The sequence below is a fragment of the Malaclemys terrapin genome, chromosome 14, assembly GCF_027887155.1.
Source record: "Malaclemys terrapin pileata isolate rMalTer1 chromosome 14, rMalTer1.hap1, whole genome shotgun sequence".
Classification (NCBI taxonomy): Eukaryota; Metazoa; Chordata; order Testudines; family Emydidae; genus Malaclemys; species Malaclemys terrapin.
Window position 1 is genome coordinate 5,847,319 of NC_071518.1, and position 22,263 is coordinate 5,869,581.

Genomic DNA, 22,263 nt, shown 5'->3' on the forward strand with positions numbered 1-22,263 from the left:
CATGGGCACTATGTTGGCGGGAGACGCTCTCCCGTCAGCATAGAGCATATCTACCAGATGTGCTACAGCGGCTGTAGCGCTTGTAGTGTAGACCAAGTTCCAGCAGTGGTGAGTCCAGGAGAAACAGCATGTGGGCTTTGGTGCTGGGGATTAGGTGCTCAGAGGTGCCCTTAGGAGAGCTGGCTGCTTTCACGGGGCTTTCATCTCCTGATTTCCGCTTGCTAACTTGCATCAAAAGAAGCTAAAAATACATTAGCTCCCTCATGTTACTTTTCCATGTAAGCAGACATCGCCGTTGTCAGATGAGATGCTATGCAACGGTGAACGGGAGGGGAGGTGTCTAGGAGGCATTATCTGTGCCTGATCCATGCTGTGGGAAAGTTTGAGAATTCTTGCTGTAGTTAGTTGTTAATTTCACTTATCCTAGTTTTACTGCAGTGGAACCACACAGTGTGAAACTGGAGTAACGCAGTAGGAGATGAGCCCAATATAAACCTGTCTACACCTTCTCTAACAGAAACACAACCTGCTTTGCATCAACAAAACTAATGCCCTATCAGCAGATTTTGCCCCAGGGTGTTGCTAGACCATTTCCCTGCCTATCTCCTGTCTGTGTCAACCTGCAAAGATCTCTGGGATTCAGCCTTTGCTTACTTCTCACATCTTAATATTCTGTCCTTGTTTGTTTTTTGTCTCGATGTAGGTGATGTGTCAAACCTGAGTCCTGAACACTCCTTCGAAGGCACAAACGTCGATGTGGGGAACATTGTTCTGGCTTTGTATAGTGGTCTCTTTGCCTATGGAGGCTGGTAAGATGCTGGCATATTACTCATTGCAGTGACAGTGTAGTTTAGTTCTTTGTCTTCAGCTCTTTGAGAGAGTTGGCAGGGAGGGCATGGCCCAGAACTTCTAGTCTAGCTCTACTCGTCACCAAGGTAACAGTGCAATCGCTTAATTTTTGTCTAGTGTTATTCATGCTCAATCCTTACAGCCCCTCCCCGGTCCCTATGTGCAAGTACAAGCAAGTGGAGTCAGTTGCAGTATTTAAAACAGGGAGCAAGTATAGGGGAAACCTGGTAAAATGCCCAGGTTGTATGGTGAGCGAACTCAGGGAAACCAAGAGACACTAAATAAGGTGGGATTGTCCGATTGGGCCCGAATCGTCACAGACGGAGAAGGATATTTGAAGAATCAGGGGACAATTAGGTGCAGCAAGATCGCAAAGGCTATTCCAACTAACCAAGGCAGCATGGGAGAAAGGATTCGTTGCATGCTCTGGGCTTGAGAAGGCTCCATCCCTCATTTTGGGCAGGAACTCAGAGGTAATATGCCTTATATGGGCCATTGGTTCAGACTGACTGGATTTTGGTAAGCCAGTGCCCGTGGCTTGTGTAGGAGCAAAGGTCAAAGTAGAGGTTGTGGGCCCTGCAGCTGTGACCAGCAGCTGTCAGTACTGACACATCTGTCTGCCAATTGACAACTCCAAGCCAAAGCTCCTACAGGTTTCTTCATTAATCCCTTCACACTCTCACATGTGCGCCCAGAAACTTGGACTCTCTTTATTTGCAATAAAAATAGAGGCAGATTGTGGCCCTCCTCTGGCAATACAGAGCTGACCATAAGTCTTGGCATGCAGTGATCCATCTTATTCCAAGCAAACTGGCTGCATTGCATGCTGAGACCTGCAGAGAACACCTTTGTTTGAAGGTTTTGTAGGTAGCCTCAGTGCTTGTGCCATAGATTTGAGACCCACGGCCACCCTTGGTTTTGCAGAGCATGCTTTGGTTTATCTGTCTCTAGTGGGGCTTGCGTATGCATGTTGAGGTTAGGGTTAGGCTGTTGGGTTCTTTTTCTAACTTCATTGATCTCTGTAACCAGAATTACCATTGTCTTTTAAATTGCAGGAATTACTTGAATTTTGTCACTGAGGAGATGATAAACCCCTACAGGTATGTGCACCACATGGCGAGCTCTCGGCTAGAGAGGGAAACTCACCAGCTGTTCTCCCTCTAAATGCCACTTCCATCCGTTAACGCAAAGCCACCCTTTGTGTGTAGCAAGTGTTGTCACTAGGCATCCCAGGGAATGTAAAACAAGCTCTCGTTTTGGGGGCAAACAAAACCTCTGCTGTGGGCAATGCATGCTAGATAATGAGAATGCTCTTTGTTAGTACAGGATGCGGTTTCTGCAGGGAGGGGGAAAAGAAAATCTCTGTCTAATAGAAGCCCTTGTTAAATCACCTTCCCTCTCTGGTCTCATTTGAAAGTCCCGTTTCTTTGGCCTGGCTCAGCAGCTGCTCCTTCACAGTTGGGACTTGCTGGCAGAAAGGGGGTTTTCTTTGCATTTGTTGCTTTATTGCAATTTCATAACCCTCCCTAATATATATTTTCACCAAAATGCCAGAGGGCTTGCCAGGACGTAGTTTTACTGTTTACCACGCATGCTTGACCTCTGCATTTTTTTCCTCCCAAGGCATGGGGCCTTTCTGTCCGTTGCATGTCTATGTCAGGGTTATATGAGGGGATCTGGTAACATGGGATTGATCTTGCCAGAGAAGAGCATCTCTGGCAATTCCCTGATGCCTGCAAGAGAGGTGCAAACCATGTGATTGCCAGCGGCACCACTGGCTGCACTTTAGGCCAATTCCTGACCCCTGTGGTGATCAGTTGTGCTGCGAAGCATGAGATTCATTTACCCTCTCCTTGACATGGGTAATGACACGTTTTTGTGGACTGTAATTGTCCACCCCCTTTCCGAATGCAGCCACTCTGTTGACTCCCTGACCTCCGGCAAGCTTTGAGCTCCACAGGCAGATTGTCTGCTGCATTAAGAAGGATTTCCTTTTTAAATTAGTTTGCTTAAACTAAGTTAGCCTATCAGGAAGGGCAAATCTGCCTTCACACCAGCTTCTCTTTGAGGATTTGTTTAGGTTACAGCTGAGTATGATTCCCACGGGCTGCAGGGGCCCAGCCGGCTTTCTGGTGACTGCCAGCTACAGCCTGACCTTCCCGTCTCCTCTGTAGACAGCCACATGCACAAGTGCTTATCCTCTGGCCAGCTGACTACTGTAAATGTTCGGACACTGGTATCTGACACTGTGAGCTCTTTAAATGAAAGTCTGTGCCTTGAACCCGAGCACCATTTGCTCTGCCAGAGTCCACTCACAACCTGTCTTCTCCCCCAAGAGTCCATCTCCCTCTGCCTCCCAGCCACCATGCTGGGCTACTTTTATTTTTGGAATTTTCTCCCCAACTTCTCCAAGGAGGAGGAAGGCCAGATTGGACCCTCTGCAAGACCAAGGAAAAGCAGAATAAATTGGGCAGTCTTTAAGCCAGTGCAAAAACCTATTCAGAAAGGCTGGTCTCTGCATCAGTATCTCTCCCCAGCATGCTGCCTCTTGAATTATGTCTCTGACTGATCTTCAGAGCCCCAGATCCTAATACGTTATGATTTCCTTCTTCCTCCCAGAAACCTGCCTCTAGCCATCATCATTTCACTGCCCGTAGTCACCTTAGTTTACGTGTTGACGAACTTGGCTTACTTCACTACCCTGTCAACAGAACAAATGCTGTCGTCTGAAGCCGTGGCCGTGGTAAGATGAGTCACATCAAAAAACGCTCTTATCTATTTCTCTCTGCTGCCTGAATCCCTCGTGCTATCTCTAGGTGGATCTCCCCATTTGTTCAACACTTATCCTGGCTACTTACAAGAAGCTGGTGTTTGACAGGAGATGAGAGGTGGGGAAGGGTTGTCCCCACATGACACTGAACTGGATTAATCAGAGTGATAAGCAAGGGTGGGGGAGGGAAATAAATGGCATTGTTGTTCATAAATAACCCTAGCTGCCGACTACCAGCCATGTAACTGTCTGATCAGTTACCAGAATGTGACATTTATGGGAAAAGGTCACTCCATCAATACTGAACTGGTGCTGTGCTGCTAGAGATACCAGCTCTGGTTGCACTACTCCAGTTTTATTCTGAAGTGACTCCACTGAAATAGCGGAATTGCACTGGCATAAAATTGGAGCAATACTGGGATGAATCAGACTAAGACGTAAAACTGAGACTCATTAAAGAGCCCATGGCACTTCCCGCCAAAACAGGGGTGTCTGTTCCAGTGTCCTGGACTAAATTGATGTTTTGCATATCTGAATCCTCCTGCCGTTGCAGCTGGATCCAGTATTTTCCTAGACTTTCTGTTCTAAACCATTGTGTGGTATTGCTGAAGCTGTTCTAATGGATGTCATGTTCTGCCCCAGGGTACGTCTATACTTACCTCCGGGTCCGGCGGTAAGCAATCGATCTTCTGGGTTCGATTTATCGCGTCTTGTGTAGACGCGATAAATCGATCCCGGAAGTACTCGCCGTCGACATCGGTACTCCTGCTCCGCGAGAGGAGTACGCGGAGTCGACGGGGTAGCCTGCCTGCCGCGTCTGGACCCGCGGTAAGTTCGAACTAAGGTACTTCAACTTCAGCTACGTTATTCACGTAGCTGAAGTTGCGTACCTTAGTTCGAAGTGGGGGGTTAGTGTGGACCAGGCAAAAGAGATGGCTGCATGTCAGGGAAGTGCCTTCTGTCAATCATGTAATTCTGTAAAATGCTTTGGGCGTGGGAAAAAGGCAGTATGAAAAATCTTCAGTAGTTTGTGTGTGTATAGTCAACATGAATGGGGCGTTTTATATGTTAAAAACTTGTCTGGGTAAATAGATACGAGTCCCTGTCGGCAAGTTGCTGACAGAATGTTGCTTCCTTCTAGGACTTTGGGAACTATCACCTTGGCATGATGTCTTGGATCATACCCATCTTTGTTGGCTTATCGTGTTTTGGGTCTGTCAATGGATCCCTCTTCACTTCTTCTCGGTATGTTTTTTGCTCAGTACTGCAGGTCCCATTTACAGGCACTGTGCCTTACCTGTCTTTGTTTGGAGCAGTCCTCACAGGAGCGGGGTCTCCGAGGTTCTGCCGCTGGATAGATACAGAGAGGGAAGGGGCAGTGCGCTATGTAAGGAGTGTGAGTGGTCATTTTTTTGAAAGGCCTTAAATCAGTGACACTCAGACCTCAGTGCCCAAGGAGCCAAATTAGCGATCGACATTATCCCAAAGAGCCACAGTCGTGTGAATTCAGTGTTTCATTTAAAATATATACTATATCTAGCTATATCTACGCTCCTGGGATGACAGCTCCAAATGAAGACAGGTTAGTCACCATGCCTGTAAATAAATAGATATATAATTCTCACAGCAAAATGACTGACCAAGTATTTTATCAGCTACAGTTGGTTAATAACACAGTAAAAGCCTCCTGATTGGTTAATAACTTAGATTGGTTAACTTAGATCACACAGTGTTTAAATATCATGTGCCGCAGAGGGCTTTAGGAGACACATTAAAGAGCCACTTGGAGCTCATGAGCAGAGTATCATTGCCTTAAACAGTATCCAAAGGCCAAATCCTAAATCCTTGCGGAGATCTTAGTCTCACTGTCTTTGGGCAAAATCCTGTTGAAGTCATTGGGTGTCTTCGGCTGCAGGCTAAATAAGTACTAGGGTGACCAGATGTTCCGATCTTATAGGGACAGTCGCGATATTCGGTGCCTATTACGTCCCACCCCATCCCGATTTTTCACACTTGCTGTCTGGTCACCCTAATAAATACAGACTTGGACTTTAACAGCAGTGCTCAAGAAAGCATTTTTAATGTAAACCCAGATGCTTATAAAGCCTCAAAAACAAAGACTTGAGGGTTCCCCAAAAAGAAAAGAGAGGATGGCAGTGGACTGACACTCGGGAGAGCTGGGTTCAGGTCTCGGCTCTGCCACAGACTCCCTGTGTGACCTGGAGTAAGGCACTTAATCGCTCTGGTTTGGTTTCCCATCTGTAAAATGTAGATAAGAAAACTTTCTTCCTCTCACCCTCTGCCTTCTCTGTGTAGAGGGCAAGCTGCATATGTGCAGAAGTCAGAATGTTGAGGCCCTGATCTCAACTGGTGCCACTCTCATGCAAATAATTAATAGCAGTGGTGGGGAGCATAAGTGGCACACAATTGCCACTTGGAATAGCAGTGCATCACTAGTGTGGCAATACCTACGTACTACAGGTTGGGTTCAGAGTGTCATTTCAGCCTGGCTCATTCCAAAATGCCTATGCTTCTGTCACGCTGTTGTACCTTGTTTTGTACTGAATGCAAACCTGAACTGAGTGAGTGACTCCCAAGCACTTGCACCAGGTGGAGTAACTGCTCTGTTGCCCTCAGGCTGTTCTTCGTGGGATCCCGGGAGGGTCACCTGCCCTCTGTCCTGTCCATGATTCACCCCAAGCTTCTTACTCCGGTACCATCTCTCATCTTCACAGTAAGTGTCCTATGGGCTTTCAGATTAAGGTGGCGCATGGCAGAGAGAACACAACCAATCGAGACGGTGGAGCAAGCCATGGTCCACCAATGCCTGCCCCTACTGGGGCTGCAGGAAAATGACTGTGGGATACTCCACTGAATTCAAACAAGCAATCTCTGTTTGTTGTCCCAGTGGAAGGTAAACCTCCTTCTCCTCCTCCTTTTGCCGATCCCCAAAGTGTCTGCCAGTATGCCATAGGGAGTAGTCCTCCCAGGCCCCACATGTCTTGCTAGATTTAATCAAGTGCATGGGGTGAGGATGTCCTAGTGAGACAGCAGCACTACACAGGAAGCTGAAATGCCGGGCGACATTGATAAGGCTATATGCTGTTTCTTAGCATGTAAGTTAGTGTCAGCTGTTACCACTGTATCTTAAGTCACCGTTCTAGGAACGGAGGGGAGAAGTTTTGCAGCAGAGAATCCAGACTGCCACCAGCCCCAATAAACTGAAAAGTCATGGGTGGTCCCTGGGGAAAATGTGTGTCACTTTGGTGCCACAATCTTCCTCTTGCTGATCTGCATTCTCCGGATGTTTCCTGACACTCTCAGAGCACCCACAGCTGTAGTTAGTCTTTGCGGGCGAGAAGAACGCGTCTCTGCACTTCAAAATAAAAACCTTTGGAAGGAAGTGTGGCAGGGCGAAAGAGGAAGTGAATGGCAGATAGACTATCACCTGGTCACAGATTCAGTTAGCTTAGTGGAGATCCCTGCTGAATCATCCAGTCCATGTTTCAGCTCGATCCCACCTCACGCATCCGTGTAAGACTGACTGCACTTCAAATTCTCTGTCTACAACGGGAATAGCTGGGGGGAGGGGCAGGGGATGTCGTGACTGGGGGCCCACACAGAGTGCATGCCAAGACGAAAAGAGCAGCGGTTGCTGCAGGACCCGATTTGGGGGCATTGGTACAGCTGTGGCAGGGATCAAGGACTGCAATAGCCCGGAGCCCTGCTGGTTGTGATTGAAATGCATTGGGTGAGCTGCATAGAGAGCGCTCAGGCCGGGAATACAAGTGGTAGCACATGTCAGAACGAGCACCTTCCTGTTCCTAATGTGACTGATTCTGTCCGACTCGTTCAGACCCTTGGTTTCCTGAGCACTAAGAAAATTCCCCTCCTTTTCATCCTCCAAAAACCCACCCTCTTTTTTCTCTCTGTGTGTTTATATGGCCCTCATCCCCATAGCATAGCCTTGGATTGCAAGTTTCACCTTGAAATAATTCCATGCAGTGATCAGACTTGGTTAAATTAGTAAAAATTAAGCCACCTCTTCTGCATATGCTTGGAAATCCTTCACTGTTCTTGGATGGTAGGCAATTGCTCTCAGACATTTGTCGTTAGTAGTGTATGGTGTTCTCCCCTGCCTGTCCCTTTGCTCATGGCTTCTGTTTCTGGCCGCAGTGCCTCATGACCCTGCTCTACGCCTTCTCCAATGACATCTTCTCCGTCATCAACTTCTTCAGCTTCTTCAACTGGCTCTGTGTGGCTCTGGCCATCGTCGGCATGATATGGCTCCGCTACAAGAAGCCGGAGCTGGAAAGGCCCATCAAGGTGAGGATGGTGTTGGCAGTGTAGTGGGGAGTCCTGCAGACACAGAGCTTCCCCCTCCGTGCTCAGGGTTCTGTGATGCTAGTGGGAAGGTGGCGGGATTGGAGGCTTTATGGCGGCACTTCCGGGAGAAGGGCAGTTCTTTTGTGTTCTAGGATGTGACTTCCGTGTATAGAAATTTTCCCCCTCAGCAGTAAGGGTGAGAAAATCTGTGCAGGGAGGAGTGGAAAATGCAGCCGCTTTACTGCGCAGAGGTGCAACTTTAGAGCAAGCCAAGTTAGATGTGAACGAACAGAGGCCTGTGTGAAATGAGTGGCTGGTGTCAGATTGGTTCCTGGTAGGCGGGAATCCACGGTGCACAAAACTCCATCTCTGCTGATGCTCATTGGCTCCCTCATCGGTATAGAGGCCCAGGGCTGAGACACCCAGGTCCTGGAAATTCCTTCCATGTCAGGGGTGAGGTACCTTGGCAGGGCAGCACACAGGAAAGCTCTCCGTGTTAAACCTGCTCAGAGGATTAGTAGTAAAGGACGTCGGCCCGTGTGGTTCTCAATCAAATGCTCTGTACCAGCATGAAATTGACTTAAAAATATTTGTTTAAGAAACAAACTGCAGGGGAGAGAACTTTATTTGGATTGTCCTCGGCTGCCCTGGGAGGACATTGGGCCCATTTGGTTAGAGGCCAAGATCATGTCAATCCCTGGAGTCAGTCAGCTGTTCTGAAAGGCATGCTATGCCGTCATCTTCCGAGCGCGCTCAAATCCCCACCAAGCCACCGATGGCCAAAAAGCAACACACGTTACAGACCTTCCCAGATCAGTGCTCCCAAGATGGCTCTTGGCAAGCAGCTTCCCTGCTGAAAGCTGGGGTCTGCTCCCTTATTTTAAGAGTACTATGGTGTTCTAAAGCAACGACCTAAATCGCTACAGCTCACGTTAGTCATCCTGCTGCATTCAGGACTGTTAGTTGAGATACTCATAGTTTTATATATAATGGATGGACTGAGCGTGGGACTGGGAGCCAAGAACTCCTGGGTTCCAATTCCGAGTACGTCAGGGATTTGCTGTGTGGCCTTAGGTAAGTCACTTCGCCTCTCTGTGATGGAGCAGAGAAATGTCACACCAGCAGTAAAGGATTGATGAGAGCCTGTGGGCCCTGCTAGCCCCATCCATCTGTACCTGCAGCCAGCTCCAGGACAGGAGGGGGAAGGAAAGGAGAGGCTGGCTAAGTTCAGGGCTGACTGGTGAAGAGGCAGGAGGTAGCTCTGCCTCTCTCTGGGAGGGGAGCATCACTACCAGTCTGATGGGACAGCCGCCAGGGAGCAGCACTGCGTCCCTGACCGAGACCGTTGAGAAGACTGATGAGCACCCAGCACTGAGTAGACTGTACTATTTGACTAGAAGGGCGTTGTGAGACTAGGCCCCCTCCACACATACATCCGCCCACGCCCAGAGGGACATGAGGCCGTGGCAGGATGCCACTAACGGTCTGGGCGCTACTCCAGATGAGTCACTACAGACTGGAAAATAGGGGCCACACCTCACACTGAAGGGACATCGGTAGGAAGTAGTCCAGAGCAGTGGACTTAGACTCTCTGCCAGAGGAACCTGCCAGTGTTGCTTCACACAGGGCCCTGGGCTGGGACCGGATGGAGAGGGCGGGCCTGGGTCCCTCTACCGTATCCCCTTAAGGGCTGAGACTCAGATGTGAGTGGAGTCCAGAAAGTTCCTCATCTAAGGTTAGCAACCAGGCACCTCTGCCAGGGGAAAAAAGGGGCCAGAAGTCAGGCATGCTAACCACTAGGCCGCCCAGCCCTTCCAGTGCCCTATTTATGTCTTCTGTAAAACAGGGGTGATAATACTTCTGGCTCTCCAGGGTGTTGCCACGATTGATGGATGAAGAGCATCCTATCTTCCCAAGGGAAACTAAAAATCCACAACCTCTCATTCACAGTGGTGAGCAGTCAGGGGTATCATCTGCAAAGGGTCTGTCTCAGAATCCAAACACTTCCCCTCCCAGGTCAAAACCAGGCACACACATTGCCCGGAGATAAACTTCAATTGCCTCTGTTTCAGATCCTCCTTAACTAACTCCCCGCCCCTTTCTTGTCTCCTGTGTCCAGGTTAACCTCTTGCTGCCCATCTTCTTCATCCTGGCCTGCTTATTCCTGATCGTGGTCTCCTTCTGGATGACACCAGTGGAATGTGCTATCGGCTTTGCGATCATCCTCAGTGGGATCCCCGTTTACTTCTTTGGGGTTTGGTGGAAAAACAAACCCAAGTGGATCCTCCAAAGCATCTGTAAGTTATAACTACAGCCATCAGCCTTTGCAGGGTGCACCTTTTGTCTTTGGCTCCATAGATAATGTTTCACTTCTTACTAAGCATGCTACGGCAGGTAGCATTGGCTGTCATTCGTATTGCAAAGGTCTACAATGGGTTTTTAATGGGTTTCTGTTAAACAATCCAACTGGTGATCGGTGGGTCAGTTTGTGGGCCAGGCACCCAGAATGATAGTCCACCTGTTGTAATGGCAAATCACAAATCAAACACGTGAAACTTTCTCCCCCCCCCCTCCCTCCGCCACCCCCCAAACAGGGAAATGATGCATTGGGACATAAATCCCTAGCGAGCTGCTGAGACTGCCTTTCTTATGCCCGCCGAAGAGCTGCGGTGTCAGAGCTTTAGTAGCAGAGGAAAACATCCTGCTGGGTGACGCGGGAAGGGGGATGGAGATACAGTGTAAAAATCGGAGTGCAGTGAGGCTAATTCTAAGGGAGGTGAGATCAGAATGAGCCCCCAACATGTTGTCTATTTCACATAGACATTCAATGCCCTCCCTACCATCAGTAAGATAGCACAGCCAGGGAAGGGACAATATCCTGGTAGATTCTCTTGGGAGCTTTATTTGTCAGGTATTCATGTAATATAGGTGTGTCTCAGCTGTCAATGTCTACACCACCGTGAGTGTTCAGGGATGGAAAGCTCTCTGCCTGGCACCACCTAATCTCTCTGTCTGAACAACTGATTCAAGAAAGTCAAGCTGTGTTGTCTAAGTAACTAAACTCCACCATCTGTCTGAGACTCGAATACAGCTGGCTGACCTAGAAAAGCAGACAAGCAGAAATGCCAAACCTTATCTATGTGCTTTTTATTAACAAGAAAAGTGCTTTTTAACAGTGCTCAGGACTTTTTTTTTTTTTTTTAATTCGAAGTATCAGGCTTAGTTCTTGGTAAAGCTGTTTCCACAGCGACTGAGTTGCAAATTAGCATATTAATTATGTGCCACCAGGACAGGCTTTTAAGCAGAGAATAGAGAAAATAGTCCAAGAGCACAAAATAAGAAATCTGACAAGTGTCTAATTAGGCACACACGAGCCTTATGCCCACATATGTATTAATATACTGTAGATAATGTGATCAGATCCAGCTCATCAGAATCCCTGTTAATTGTATCTGCCAAGATTGTCTCACGTGCAGAGAACACTCAGTGTGGTGATGGCACAGAACCATTGAAACACACTTTTTAAAAAGACACGGTCAAGGTAACTTATGATTTAAAAAAAATCTTACAATTTATACCCCCCTCATAAATTTGCAGTTGAAATGTTTCCTAATTAAATTTCCTCCCCCCTCCGTTGTGCATGTGCCCCCCTCTTTTGTTGTTGCAAAGATGTGCATAAGCATTGGGCTGCACATTCTCATTTGTTGGTTGCTTGTGACAGTGCAACACTGCTGTGTCTTTAAGGAAAATGCATGTACAGGATCAGACATTCAGAACCGGGCAAGCAAAAATGCTGTCTCACAACGTGTATGCACCATTACTGTGACACCGCAGTAACTGCATGTACAGTTCTGAAATTTGGGCCTTAATGATTTGCACGTTAAACGCATGTGCACATATGTACAGTAATAACTGATCATTCCCATGAGTGTGCAGTTAATAGGACTGGATTTAGAAATGTACATGTAGTCAATACACATACTCTGACACCGACATCGGATTAATTTTTACCCTTATTCTATGCACAAACTCTTGCTGTTACAGATGGAAGTTGTGGAGAAGGAGTGAGGCAACATATAGCCTTGGTACAGTAACTCCTCACTTAATGTCATCCTGGTTAACATTGTTTCGTTGTTACATTGCTGATCAACTAGGGAACATGCTCGTTTAAAGTTGCGCAATGCTCCCTTATAACACTGTTTGGCAGCCGCCTGCTTTGTCCACTGCTTGCAGAAAGAGCAGCCCATTGGAGCTTGGAACCAGGGTGGACCGGCAGTCCCCCTATCAGCTCCCTTAAGTTCCCTGTGCTGCAGCCGCCCAGCAGGCTATCAATTGCCGGGCATTTCAGCTGTCCCTCCCCATACTGCCATGTGCTGCTCCTGCCCTCTGCCTTGGAGCAGCTCCCGGGAGCCGCCTCCTTGCTGTGCGGGGCGAGAGGGGTGCACTCCCCGCTCCTGTACCCCATCTCCACAGAGCAGGGGGGACACGACAGGGCTCAGGACAGAGGGAGCTTGCTGGCAGCAGCTGCTGTCTCACCTTGCTGATCTACTTAAAAAGGAGGTGTACTTAGAGTGGGGTCAGCGTACTTAAAGGGGCAATGTGTATCTCTCTCTCTCACACACGGTGTGTGTCTCTGTCACACACACACACACACACCTGTATTAGGGGGTAGCCGTGTTAGTCTGTATCCACAAAAACAACAAGGAGTCCGGTGGCACCTTAAAGACTAACAGACTTATTTGGGCATAAGCTTTCGTGGGTAAAAAACCTCACTTCTTCAGATGCATGGAGTCACACACACACACACACACGGTGTGTGTCTCTGCGTGTGTGTGTCTTTGTCTCTCTCTGCCATGCTGTGTTTCCTCCTTCCATTCATGCTGCCTTGTAGTGTGTGAAGCGACATTAACAACAATGTGTTAACCCTTGAAGGCTCACTCAGCCGAGTGCTAATTCATCATTTAGCAGTAAGGCATTCCCTGGGAAATATCCCACCCTCTTCCACCCTCTGACTCCACCACCGCAACCAAGCTTCACAATCATCATCGCTGTATACAGTATTAAATTGTTTGTTTAAAACTTATACCGTGTATAAGCTTAAAGTAGCATTTTTTCAGGAACATAACTGCAACGTTAGGCAAGGCGTTCCTGTATTTGATTTGCAATGAAGACCTGTGTAGTATTTAGACAGACTCCTTTGAAAGAAAAAAGCGGGACAGCTGCCCTGTCAGGCCATTTGAGGCAGAGGACCATGAAACCAGCTACCAGCTCTCCAGGCTGAAATGAGTAAAACTTGCATTCCGGTGCCTTTAACGCGCTCTTGTTTCCTCCCATTCAGTTTCCGTGACAGTCCTGTGCCAGAAGCTGATGGAAGTGGTTCCTCAAGAGTCTTAAGGAGGAAAAGCAAAGACGTTCGGCTCGGGGAAACACACACTATTATTTTAAAACAATGCAAAAGAAAATCTTTCTGATCCCTCATATATCTAGATACCCTGAGCACCTTGGCAGAGCTGCTGCATCCCTGAGACTCCACTCCCTGGCGTGCCCTGCTTTCCCCTCCCTGGCCTCATCACCACCACCAAGCCAGGCAGCCGAGCAACACTTGGAAGAAGAGTTCTTGGGGTACGAATTTAGTCTAGGAAGAGGAGTTTCTGCTGGTGTCCTCAGGAGGCTCCAGCACTTCTGGTTACCGGGAAACCGATCAGGCCCTCTCTGTCTGTGTGTGTGATTGATGGCTGGACTTCAGTTCTGCTTGTGCTTATTTGTTGTCGTGTTTTAATTTAAGGTTAGCATTTAGTTTCTCCATCACAGCGGCTGCAGCTGAATCTGCTAAAGGAAACGGAAATTCCAAGGCAGTCAATGTTACACATGTGCCTATGCAAGGGACGGGGATTTCACACTGCCACTGGGCTGCAAAACAGTCCTCCAAGTCATTTTCTTTCAAATGCAACAAACCCAGCCAGCTCTCCAGGCGAGATCTTTGGAAGGCTAAACACTCCTGGGCACAAGTAGACAAAACAAATGGACTGAGAGAGACATGATGCTGATATTAAACAAGGACTTGCACTGATTTCAACTGGATCCCTGGCCCTTTTTTGCTGCCCCCCCATTAATTTTTTTTGTTATTGTTTTTAGTGATACTAAAGCTGTAATCCATTGGATATATATATTTATATTTATATATATATATATATATATATATATGGTTGGGTTTTTTCCCCCCACCTCAGGGACTCCAAGTGTTTCTGCTTTTTACCGACTTAAAATAAATATTAGCAAATTCTTAGAGATGTTTGCAAAGCAAAGATTGTTCGATAATTGGCGCACACACACACACACACACACACACACACACACACACACACACATACACACACAATTTCATTCTACTGGATGCTTTGGAGTCTGCCAGTGAGGTGCCATGACAGTGATACGCGAAAGCCCAGGGTGAAGCAGAGTTAATGTCTCCGAGAGCCTGGCGCATGTACATGTATTTTGATTTCATTCTGATGCTGAAAAGAGCAATCTGGATCACGCTCCGTTGCCTGTTCTCTGCTGTTCAGTCTTAGCCCTCTCTTGGTTATTAGGCCAGCATGCCAGGCTACTTTTCTAGTTACACTAGTCCTATGATTATCCTTGCGTACCCGGAATGCATATCCTCTACTCCTGTGAATTAGTGCTGGGGTAGAGGTCAGGGTCCAAAGGGCAGCGTTTCATGGGAAGTTGAAGTTGCCTTCTGAAAAATGAGCAGAAGGCCAGGTGGGGAGATGGCTGCATTCTACATTATCCTGAAGACTGGTTCGAGTCAAGCACATACACAGCTCAGTGCCATGCCAACAAGTGGCGCACTCCATCAGCATTCGGTGTACTTGATGCTTGCTCTTAAACAAGTCATACGGAGAATGTTTGGAATGGATTCTCCTAGCTCAAACTCACAGATTGCATGTCAGTGTATTGGCTGCTGTGATGGCTTTATTAATGCAGTACTCACTGTGTTTCTTCTAGAAATGTATTCAGAGGAGATGGGACTAAGTAAGTGTGGGGTGGAGGGAAACGTGAGTGTCCCCAAATGGGGGATCCTCAGGGGTCACTTTGCTACCCGTCTACCATCAGTTTGACTGATGTTCTATTTCTCTCACCGCTCCTAGAAGCGATGCTGGAAAAGTGCTCCTTCACGTAAAACTGCAGCACCAGATTCTGGTTGGCTGGCATTAGACCTTCTTTCTAGGACGTTCTGCCTTCCAGAGGGTGGCACTGCTTTGGATGCCGACCAGGATCTGCAGTTCTACGGACCATGTGAATGTGTGTCTGTTTTCTGGGTGACTACAGGGAGCCAACTTTCCCATTCCAACTTGAATATAGACTCTTCTGCTCGCATACAGAGTGCTGTAACCTGTTATGTTGCCATGTAGTCAGGGTCATTCTCTTAAGGACTGGATTGGTTCCTTACCTAAAAAATCTGTCTCTTTAGCAGGACGCAGGGCCCCAAATTCTGTAACAAATTGCCCTGAACTCATCTGTGTGAAAGGTGATGTTCTCTTTTAAAAGCAAAAGTATATTTTCCTTAAGTGAGCTGTGCTAGTCCCTTCCAGAGTCTCCTTTATGCTTTTGCCTGGCCATTCCCTCCTTTAGAAAAGGGTAATTAAACTTGTGCCCTGCAGTACTGTTTTTTTGTAAAGCAAGATATTTTGAAGTAGTAACCCTGTAGAGTTAGGGGCTTAGAACTCTGCCTCTGTCAGGTGTGTGTCTGCTTTGTTTTGCATTCTTTTGTCAGCATGGAAGATTTCTGGAAAGAGAGGCAATAAGCATATTGAAGCCTTTAGTCGATGCACTGTCCTTTTATGAAGCTGTGTTGCCAGGAGGCTTGGCAGCTTGTAGCAATTCCAGACAACAGCGTCTCCTAAGACCATCCGGAGAAAATGACCAATAGTTGTAGTTAAATCAACAAGTTTATATAAGCAGCACTGTTGCTGCCATTTAAAAAAAAAATTTCTCCTTGTTCTTAGTAAGTATGATTGGTGGAGTGGATGGCTCATTTGTCCTGTAAAATATCTCACTGTTAGGTCAGCTATTCCAATCCAACCTGGGTCGGTAGTGGCACATCTGATAGCTGTTGAGGGGAACTCTGTGCAGTGGGTTGGTAGGTCTCAGACCATTCCTAGTGGACAGGTGAACAACTCATGGGCCAGGGAATCTGAGCGCCTCTCCTCCAGATCAGGGTTGAGGTGCTTTGGCAGGACAGGGAGGGGAAATTTGCACTGCCACTGCGTGCGCAGTCAGTACCTCTTCTGCGGACAGAGCACCTCAGGCAATCCGACACCTTTCACTCGTGCTAGATTTTCTTTTCTCTTAGGGTTTAGTGTTCTTCGGACCAGCCACATGGGGTACCAGGCTTGAATTTCTTGACTTGGGCTCTAGCCCCCTTGGCTGGCAGGGACTTTAAGTGCCATGTAGCCAACTGCAGAATTATCGGGGGTGGGAGGAGAGAGGGTTTTTCATCCCTCCCCCACCCCAAGCTGAAGTAAATTAGTAGCTGTGCTGAAGCCACAAAAAGTTCAGATCTGGCTCCAAACCTCCCCAGAGTTTTGGCATCACTTGGTTTGGACCCATCTCTACACTAGCTTCAAAGGTGAAGAAGAGATGAAAATGGATTTCCTCTTGTTTAACCTTTAAGACCTATGTGTAAAGAAGGGTTTTCACACCGGGGAGTTCCTTTTTCATTTTTTTTAACAAGTCTTAATTAAAACCTCAACCTGCTTGCTTCTCTTGAAGAGCTTTCCTTCCTGACGTCCACTCACAGTGAAGAAGTTTCTCTCAGGTCAGTCTGCGTGCTCCTGCGGTGAAATCACAACGCTCCGTTATGACATCAGCATTGTTTCTATGGCAATAACTATATCCTAAAAACAACTGCTGTGTCACCACAGGATGATGCAGAAGGAGTATCTGGTAGGCCAAGGTTGAAATCTCATTCTGAGTTTTCCCAGTGTGCAAGTTCATCTTTCAGGGACCAGACTGATTGTCTTGGAAGGGAATCTCTTCGTCCAGAGGATGGTGGCCTCTGGATGGTATTTTGGGGGGTTGGGGAGGGAATGGGTAAAGGGGTAAAACTGAATGAATTTTCTTTGGGGAGAAAAAAAGTTGAAAGCAGTTTTGGCAAAGAGAAGAAATTGCTGTTACAAATATAGATGCTGTCAGCAGAATCTACATCCCAATGCTAAGGTGCATAACTATCATTCAGAAGCGTTGAGGCTGGACTTGTTAAGCTAGGATAGAGTACATCCAATGAAAGACCTCTGCTGCCTTTCTGATCAAAAGCAGGGTGAAATGTGCCAGCTGACGGGGCATGAGGAGCTGAGAGTGGGTCTGGAGAGACTGCATATAAATCATCTAGACTAGACATGGTTTTGCCTGTGATCAGTCATCCTATTGTATGTTCTGGGTGACCCAAAAGAGAGAGGCTAACTCTCTCCTCGCACACACTCAAACGAAACCACAGTGAAAGTGAAGTGTCATTGTTACTTGTAAAATACTAATGACTATTTGATGTTGCCGTTTAGTAAATTTCCCCAACCAGTGAAGTATCTTGTAAATGAATTTTATAGCATAGTGTTGTGCAGTTGTGACCCCAACAGCTACAGCTTGCTGTAGTGTTAATAGAATAGAGTGTATGGGACCATGGCAACTAGTTTTTAGGATTAATTGCAGGGAAATAATTGTCACTGAATGTTCATGGCAAGCTTCCCTTATTGTTACCTAGAGGGTAAGGGAGAGAGGTCCTTGATTCAATGGGCACATTCCCCAGTGCGTTATAGGGCTCTGCCTCTTTCTCCCTCCCCCTAACCCATAAACATCCACCCTAATTGAAATGAGACTATGCCCTTACTACCCACATCCATCCTGGCAAAATAATGCAAAGGAAACCATGCCAGCTGGGATTTCATAGAGATGGTGTCAGGGGTTTAACTGTGGCTTCAGTGTAAATTCTGGAGGGCAGGTGAAATACAGTGGGTGGTGTGTTATTTTAAAAAAAAAACGTTATCCTGGCTAATTAAACTTCCTGCAGTATGTGCAGCATTTCCCCTTCCGAATATCGTGTCGTGGTAAACAGGGTTTTATTTTTAGTGGCACCCACTGTACATACCTTGTTGCTGTCCAGCAAACTTTAAAGATCGTCCAATTTGATTGAAACCCGTATTAAATTGCTCTGTTGTTCTTCCCTGCTTCAAGCAATGCTGACAGCTGAAATGGGAGTGTAACTGAAATTCCTTGGTGTGACTTTCTTGCGGTCAGTTTGTCTCTAGTGCTGGATTGTGACATAGACTGGAGAGGTGGAGCAGGCTGTGCTCATTAATCAACGCTACAGATTCATAAATAATTTGGCCATTGGCAGTGATTGGAAGGAAGACGGTACCTGATGATTTGAAGATGTTTCTGGAATGCATATTTAGGTTTGTCTGAACATGACAGGGTCATTTTCCATTTAGTGGTGACACTGGGAGGTCTTTTCCCTTTTGTCTGTGAAAGCCCCCTGAAACCTTAAACAGATGGTACCGTATTCGGTGGTAGTCATTCCAAACGCTACCATGTACAAAACACTAGAGAGCCTCTATTATGAGGCACTGTTGCATTTTCATAAAAGGGTTGCGTAACTCCCCTTTCAGTGACATCAAAGGGAAGGCTAAAAGAACTGTTGAACCACTAAGAATTTTTTTTAATTTAAAAAATATATTGAAACAATGTTCTTAAAGTTTGAGTCCTCTATTAGAGCTGAAATGAGGCAGGGCAGAAGTGAGATGGCTTTAATTTCCTCCAGGACCTTTGCTGAAGCTCACGCACTGAGCTGTCTGACATTTTTCACATCAGCAGGACTCTCTGGAGTCAATTACAGCCTTGTATTCACACTGGGAGCCTACATAGTATCTGCTTTATCCAGCTTCAGGAAGTGGCATCTTCCCGAGGGGACAATGGAGTTCAAGATACTGACTTCAGGCCAAACCTCAACACTCCTTCAGGTGAAACTCCCACGGAAGTTATAAAGTTCCCTAGGCTGCTGAATATTTCATGGAGGCTGCACCCAGTTGTGGCCGTGGTGAATTTGGTCTCTTGATTTTCATGGGTATTTTGCCTGCATGAGAACAGTAGCACGTGGGTTTGTGGGGCCTGATCATGAAAGATGCTTAGCTCCTCTCAGTTTTCACTGACTCCACGGAGAGTCACAGGTGTTCAGCCTCACTCTGGCTCGGGCCATGGTAGGGGAGTTTCTCACCATTCTCTACACTGCGGCATTGGGAGCTGTAGTGTAGATGGGCACTGGCTGCTGCCCGGGGTCTAAGCAAGATGTCAATCAGTCCTGCTTTGAACAGGGTGACGGTGCTCAAGGTAATGGCGGCAACTGGCAGCCCATCTAATAGGGCTCTCAATGTTTCTAGCACTGGTAGAGCTGAACCGTTGTTTTTAACAGTGAGGAATATTTAGATGATGTCCCTAGTGTTAGATGATGGCCCTTTAGAGACCTGCTGTTCACAGGTCCTGTCCTTAGCTGCTCTTGATCACTGTTGTTCCTTGCTTTAGAAAGGATGTCACTCCCTCCAGTTGTAGTGTTTAATACAAAAAATATTTTTTTAAATATTGAATTAATTGCAAAAGGCCGAGGGAGCCTTTATACCAAAATTATTCCCTTAGTGTGACATTCACCCCAGTGCAGAAGATCTGCACAATGTCCTGCGTGCCATATTCAGTCCTATGTTGAGGGGCCAAGTGATGCAGATGGCTTTGGGTTTTCTGCACCGTGATGAATTTCACGTATAGGGAGAACTTTGCCCCTTGTTTGTTCAGAAGGACAGCGTGAAGACTAAGTCCCATTTAAGCCCTTAAAATAGGGAGTTTTAAGTGTTGTGTAGGCCTCGCGCTGGCCCTCTGAACAAAAACAGGGTGAATTTTGCACCTAGTGAATAATCTGACTTTTTAGAAATGTCTTTCTTTTAAAGATAATATAAGTTTTTTGTTGTTGTTTGTTGTTTTAATTTTCTTAGCAAACAAAAAATATAGATCTAGGTTAGGATTTTGTTACACCTGGTTGCTTTTTTTAAAAAAATTACTAATTTTATGGTTGATCTAGATGATTTTCTGTTCACTTTAATGGGTAAATATCTTTAGTCTTAATATTTCTACAGTAAGTGCTGTCTATTTACAAAGTTTGCGTTCTTGTCAACATGGCTATTCCAAGATTGACCTAGAGTGCTGTTCTATCAGTCATTAGTAACTTAATCAAATTGCCTTGTAAAATGAAATGTCTAATGCAATGTATTATTTTTCTCTAGTATTTCTAAATTCTTTTATTGTTTCTGGTTAACAAGTCTGTTACATTAGAATGTTTTGGTTTTTATTTGATCGTTGAAATATGAATTATAACTGTTGTTGCTGGTCTTTGCCTTGAAAACTTTTATTTGCAAAAAATTGCCTGCTTTGTCTTTTTTTTTTCTTAAAAAAATCATAAATCTAATGATGTCATTTGACATGGACCTCTGAATTGCATTTTCAAGGGTTCCGCTTGCAGATGGGTGCTGGCATAGTAACGTAACGTAACAAAGATAATTTGCACTTCCATATCAGCTTCATTCAGAAGATCTCAAAGCCCCTCACTGACATGAGGCTTTGTCCTCTAATAACTGCCTTATCAACTGTTTATTATGAGCCCCATTTTACAGATGGGGAAATGAAGGCAGAGAGAAGTGGTATGACCTGGGATAAGTCAATGAAGTCTGTGCTGAAGCTGGGAAAAGAATCCAGATGTTGTAACTCCTGAATCTTGAACCACTGTTGTTCATTTCTGTGTGTTCTGATAGATGGGACTAGACTTGTCAATGGGCAGGAGAAATCTGGAAAGCAGTAATGCTGAAAGAGACCTAGGTCTGACAGTGAGACAGATTATCATGTGATAAAAGTACACCATCCCCTAAAAAAACCCTCTGCATGTTTGGGCAGCATAAACAGAAGGATGGTGTCCTGCAGTTGGGAAGTAATAGACCTTGGCAGAAATCTTTCTGCAAACTGGAGGGAAGTTCAGAGAACAGCAATAAAAAAGAGTTAAGTTTGCTTGAAGATATGCGGTGAGATTAAAGGTGCTAAATATGTATAGTTTGGCTAAGAGACAACAAAAGCAGGTCATGACACCAGCCTACAAATACTTGAAGTCTGTGAACACTAATGAGAAAGGGGAATTCGCTAGGATGGGACTAGTCTGTATAATACAGGAGTAGATGGAATAAATAAAAGGATAATTTAGTGCTGAATAAATTAGTGCAAGGATAATTAAATATAGGGATGATGCAATTTACTAAAGGGATAATCGAGGCTGGCAAAATCAGTGAGATACATTGGGCTGTGCAGTAGGTCCCTCAAGGGAAGTGATGGAAGCTCCACTTACAGCTAAACTGGATGAAACTCTAAAAAATGAGTTATTCTTATGTCATTCATCTGTAGTGTGCCAGACACAAAATAAAGATGGTTCCTGCTGTGGAGCCCTTGGAAATACCATGCAGATAAGTATGCACTCCCCAGTCCTGTTGTCCCTGGTTCTGTTGGAGAACGGCTTGCGGGTCTCCAGACATGTGTGCTGTCGGCTCTTAATCGAAAGGGTGGGGCTACTGACTCTAACACTTTCAACCCAGTGTTCATTAGGTGTTGAAACTAAATAGCTGTAGACAAAACTAAACAAAAAGCAATTTTAGACAGTCCCACAAAATTGCTTCTCAAACTTGTGCAGATTTCACTCTTGTGATGGTATCATTTTGCTGGTTCCCTATCACCCTCATTATGTTCCAGGGTTCACAAGATCTGAATTTCTAATGCGGACAACATTTGTGTAGGAAGGAATGACCATAAACCTTCCATGCCTTTTTCTGCATCTTAAATATAAAGAAGCATAAACGGGCAGGGTCCAGTTTATTTTTCCATTTGGAGGTCACCTTTGACTTCTCCATTAGTAACTGTCTGTCCTAAGCAAGCATGGCTGAATGTAGTGCTGGCTCTGAAAGCAGACATCAAAGCCCTACTGGGAATAGTCCCCTGACATTTTAAGCCAAAGTGGCCTACATGAGAACGGCCATACTGGGTCAGACCAAAGGTCCATCTAGCCCAGTATCCTGTCTACCAACAGTGGCCAATGCCAGCTGCCCCAGAGGGAGTGAACCTAACAGGTAATGATCAAGTGATCTCTCTCCTGCCATCCATCTCCACCCTCTGACAAACAGAGTCTAGGGACACCATTCCTTACCCATCCTGGCTAATAGCCATTAATGGACTTAACCTCCATGAAT

At 46.1% G+C, this 22,263-nt stretch overlaps 1 protein-coding gene across 1 annotated transcript in view; it reads left to right on the top strand.

The window, feature by feature from the left end:
* The window catches only part of SLC7A5 (solute carrier family 7 member 5), a 62,865-nt gene extending 42,494 nt beyond the window's left edge, over window positions 1-20,371 (top strand). Inside the window, exons 3-10 of the mRNA XM_054048673.1 lie at window positions 704-809; window positions 1,905-1,949; window positions 3,469-3,592; window positions 4,761-4,864; window positions 6,257-6,353; window positions 7,796-7,945; window positions 10,065-10,242; window positions 13,284-20,371. Of these exons, the coding sequence (XP_053904648.1) occupies window positions 704-809; window positions 1,905-1,949; window positions 3,469-3,592; window positions 4,761-4,864; window positions 6,257-6,353; window positions 7,796-7,945; window positions 10,065-10,242; window positions 13,284-13,339 (860 nt within the window). The 3' untranslated portion in view covers window positions 13,340-20,371. The remainder of the gene's footprint in view (window positions 1-703; window positions 810-1,904; window positions 1,950-3,468; window positions 3,593-4,760; window positions 4,865-6,256; window positions 6,354-7,795; window positions 7,946-10,064; window positions 10,243-13,283) is intronic.
* Window positions 20,372-22,263: the final 1,892 nt, after the last annotated feature.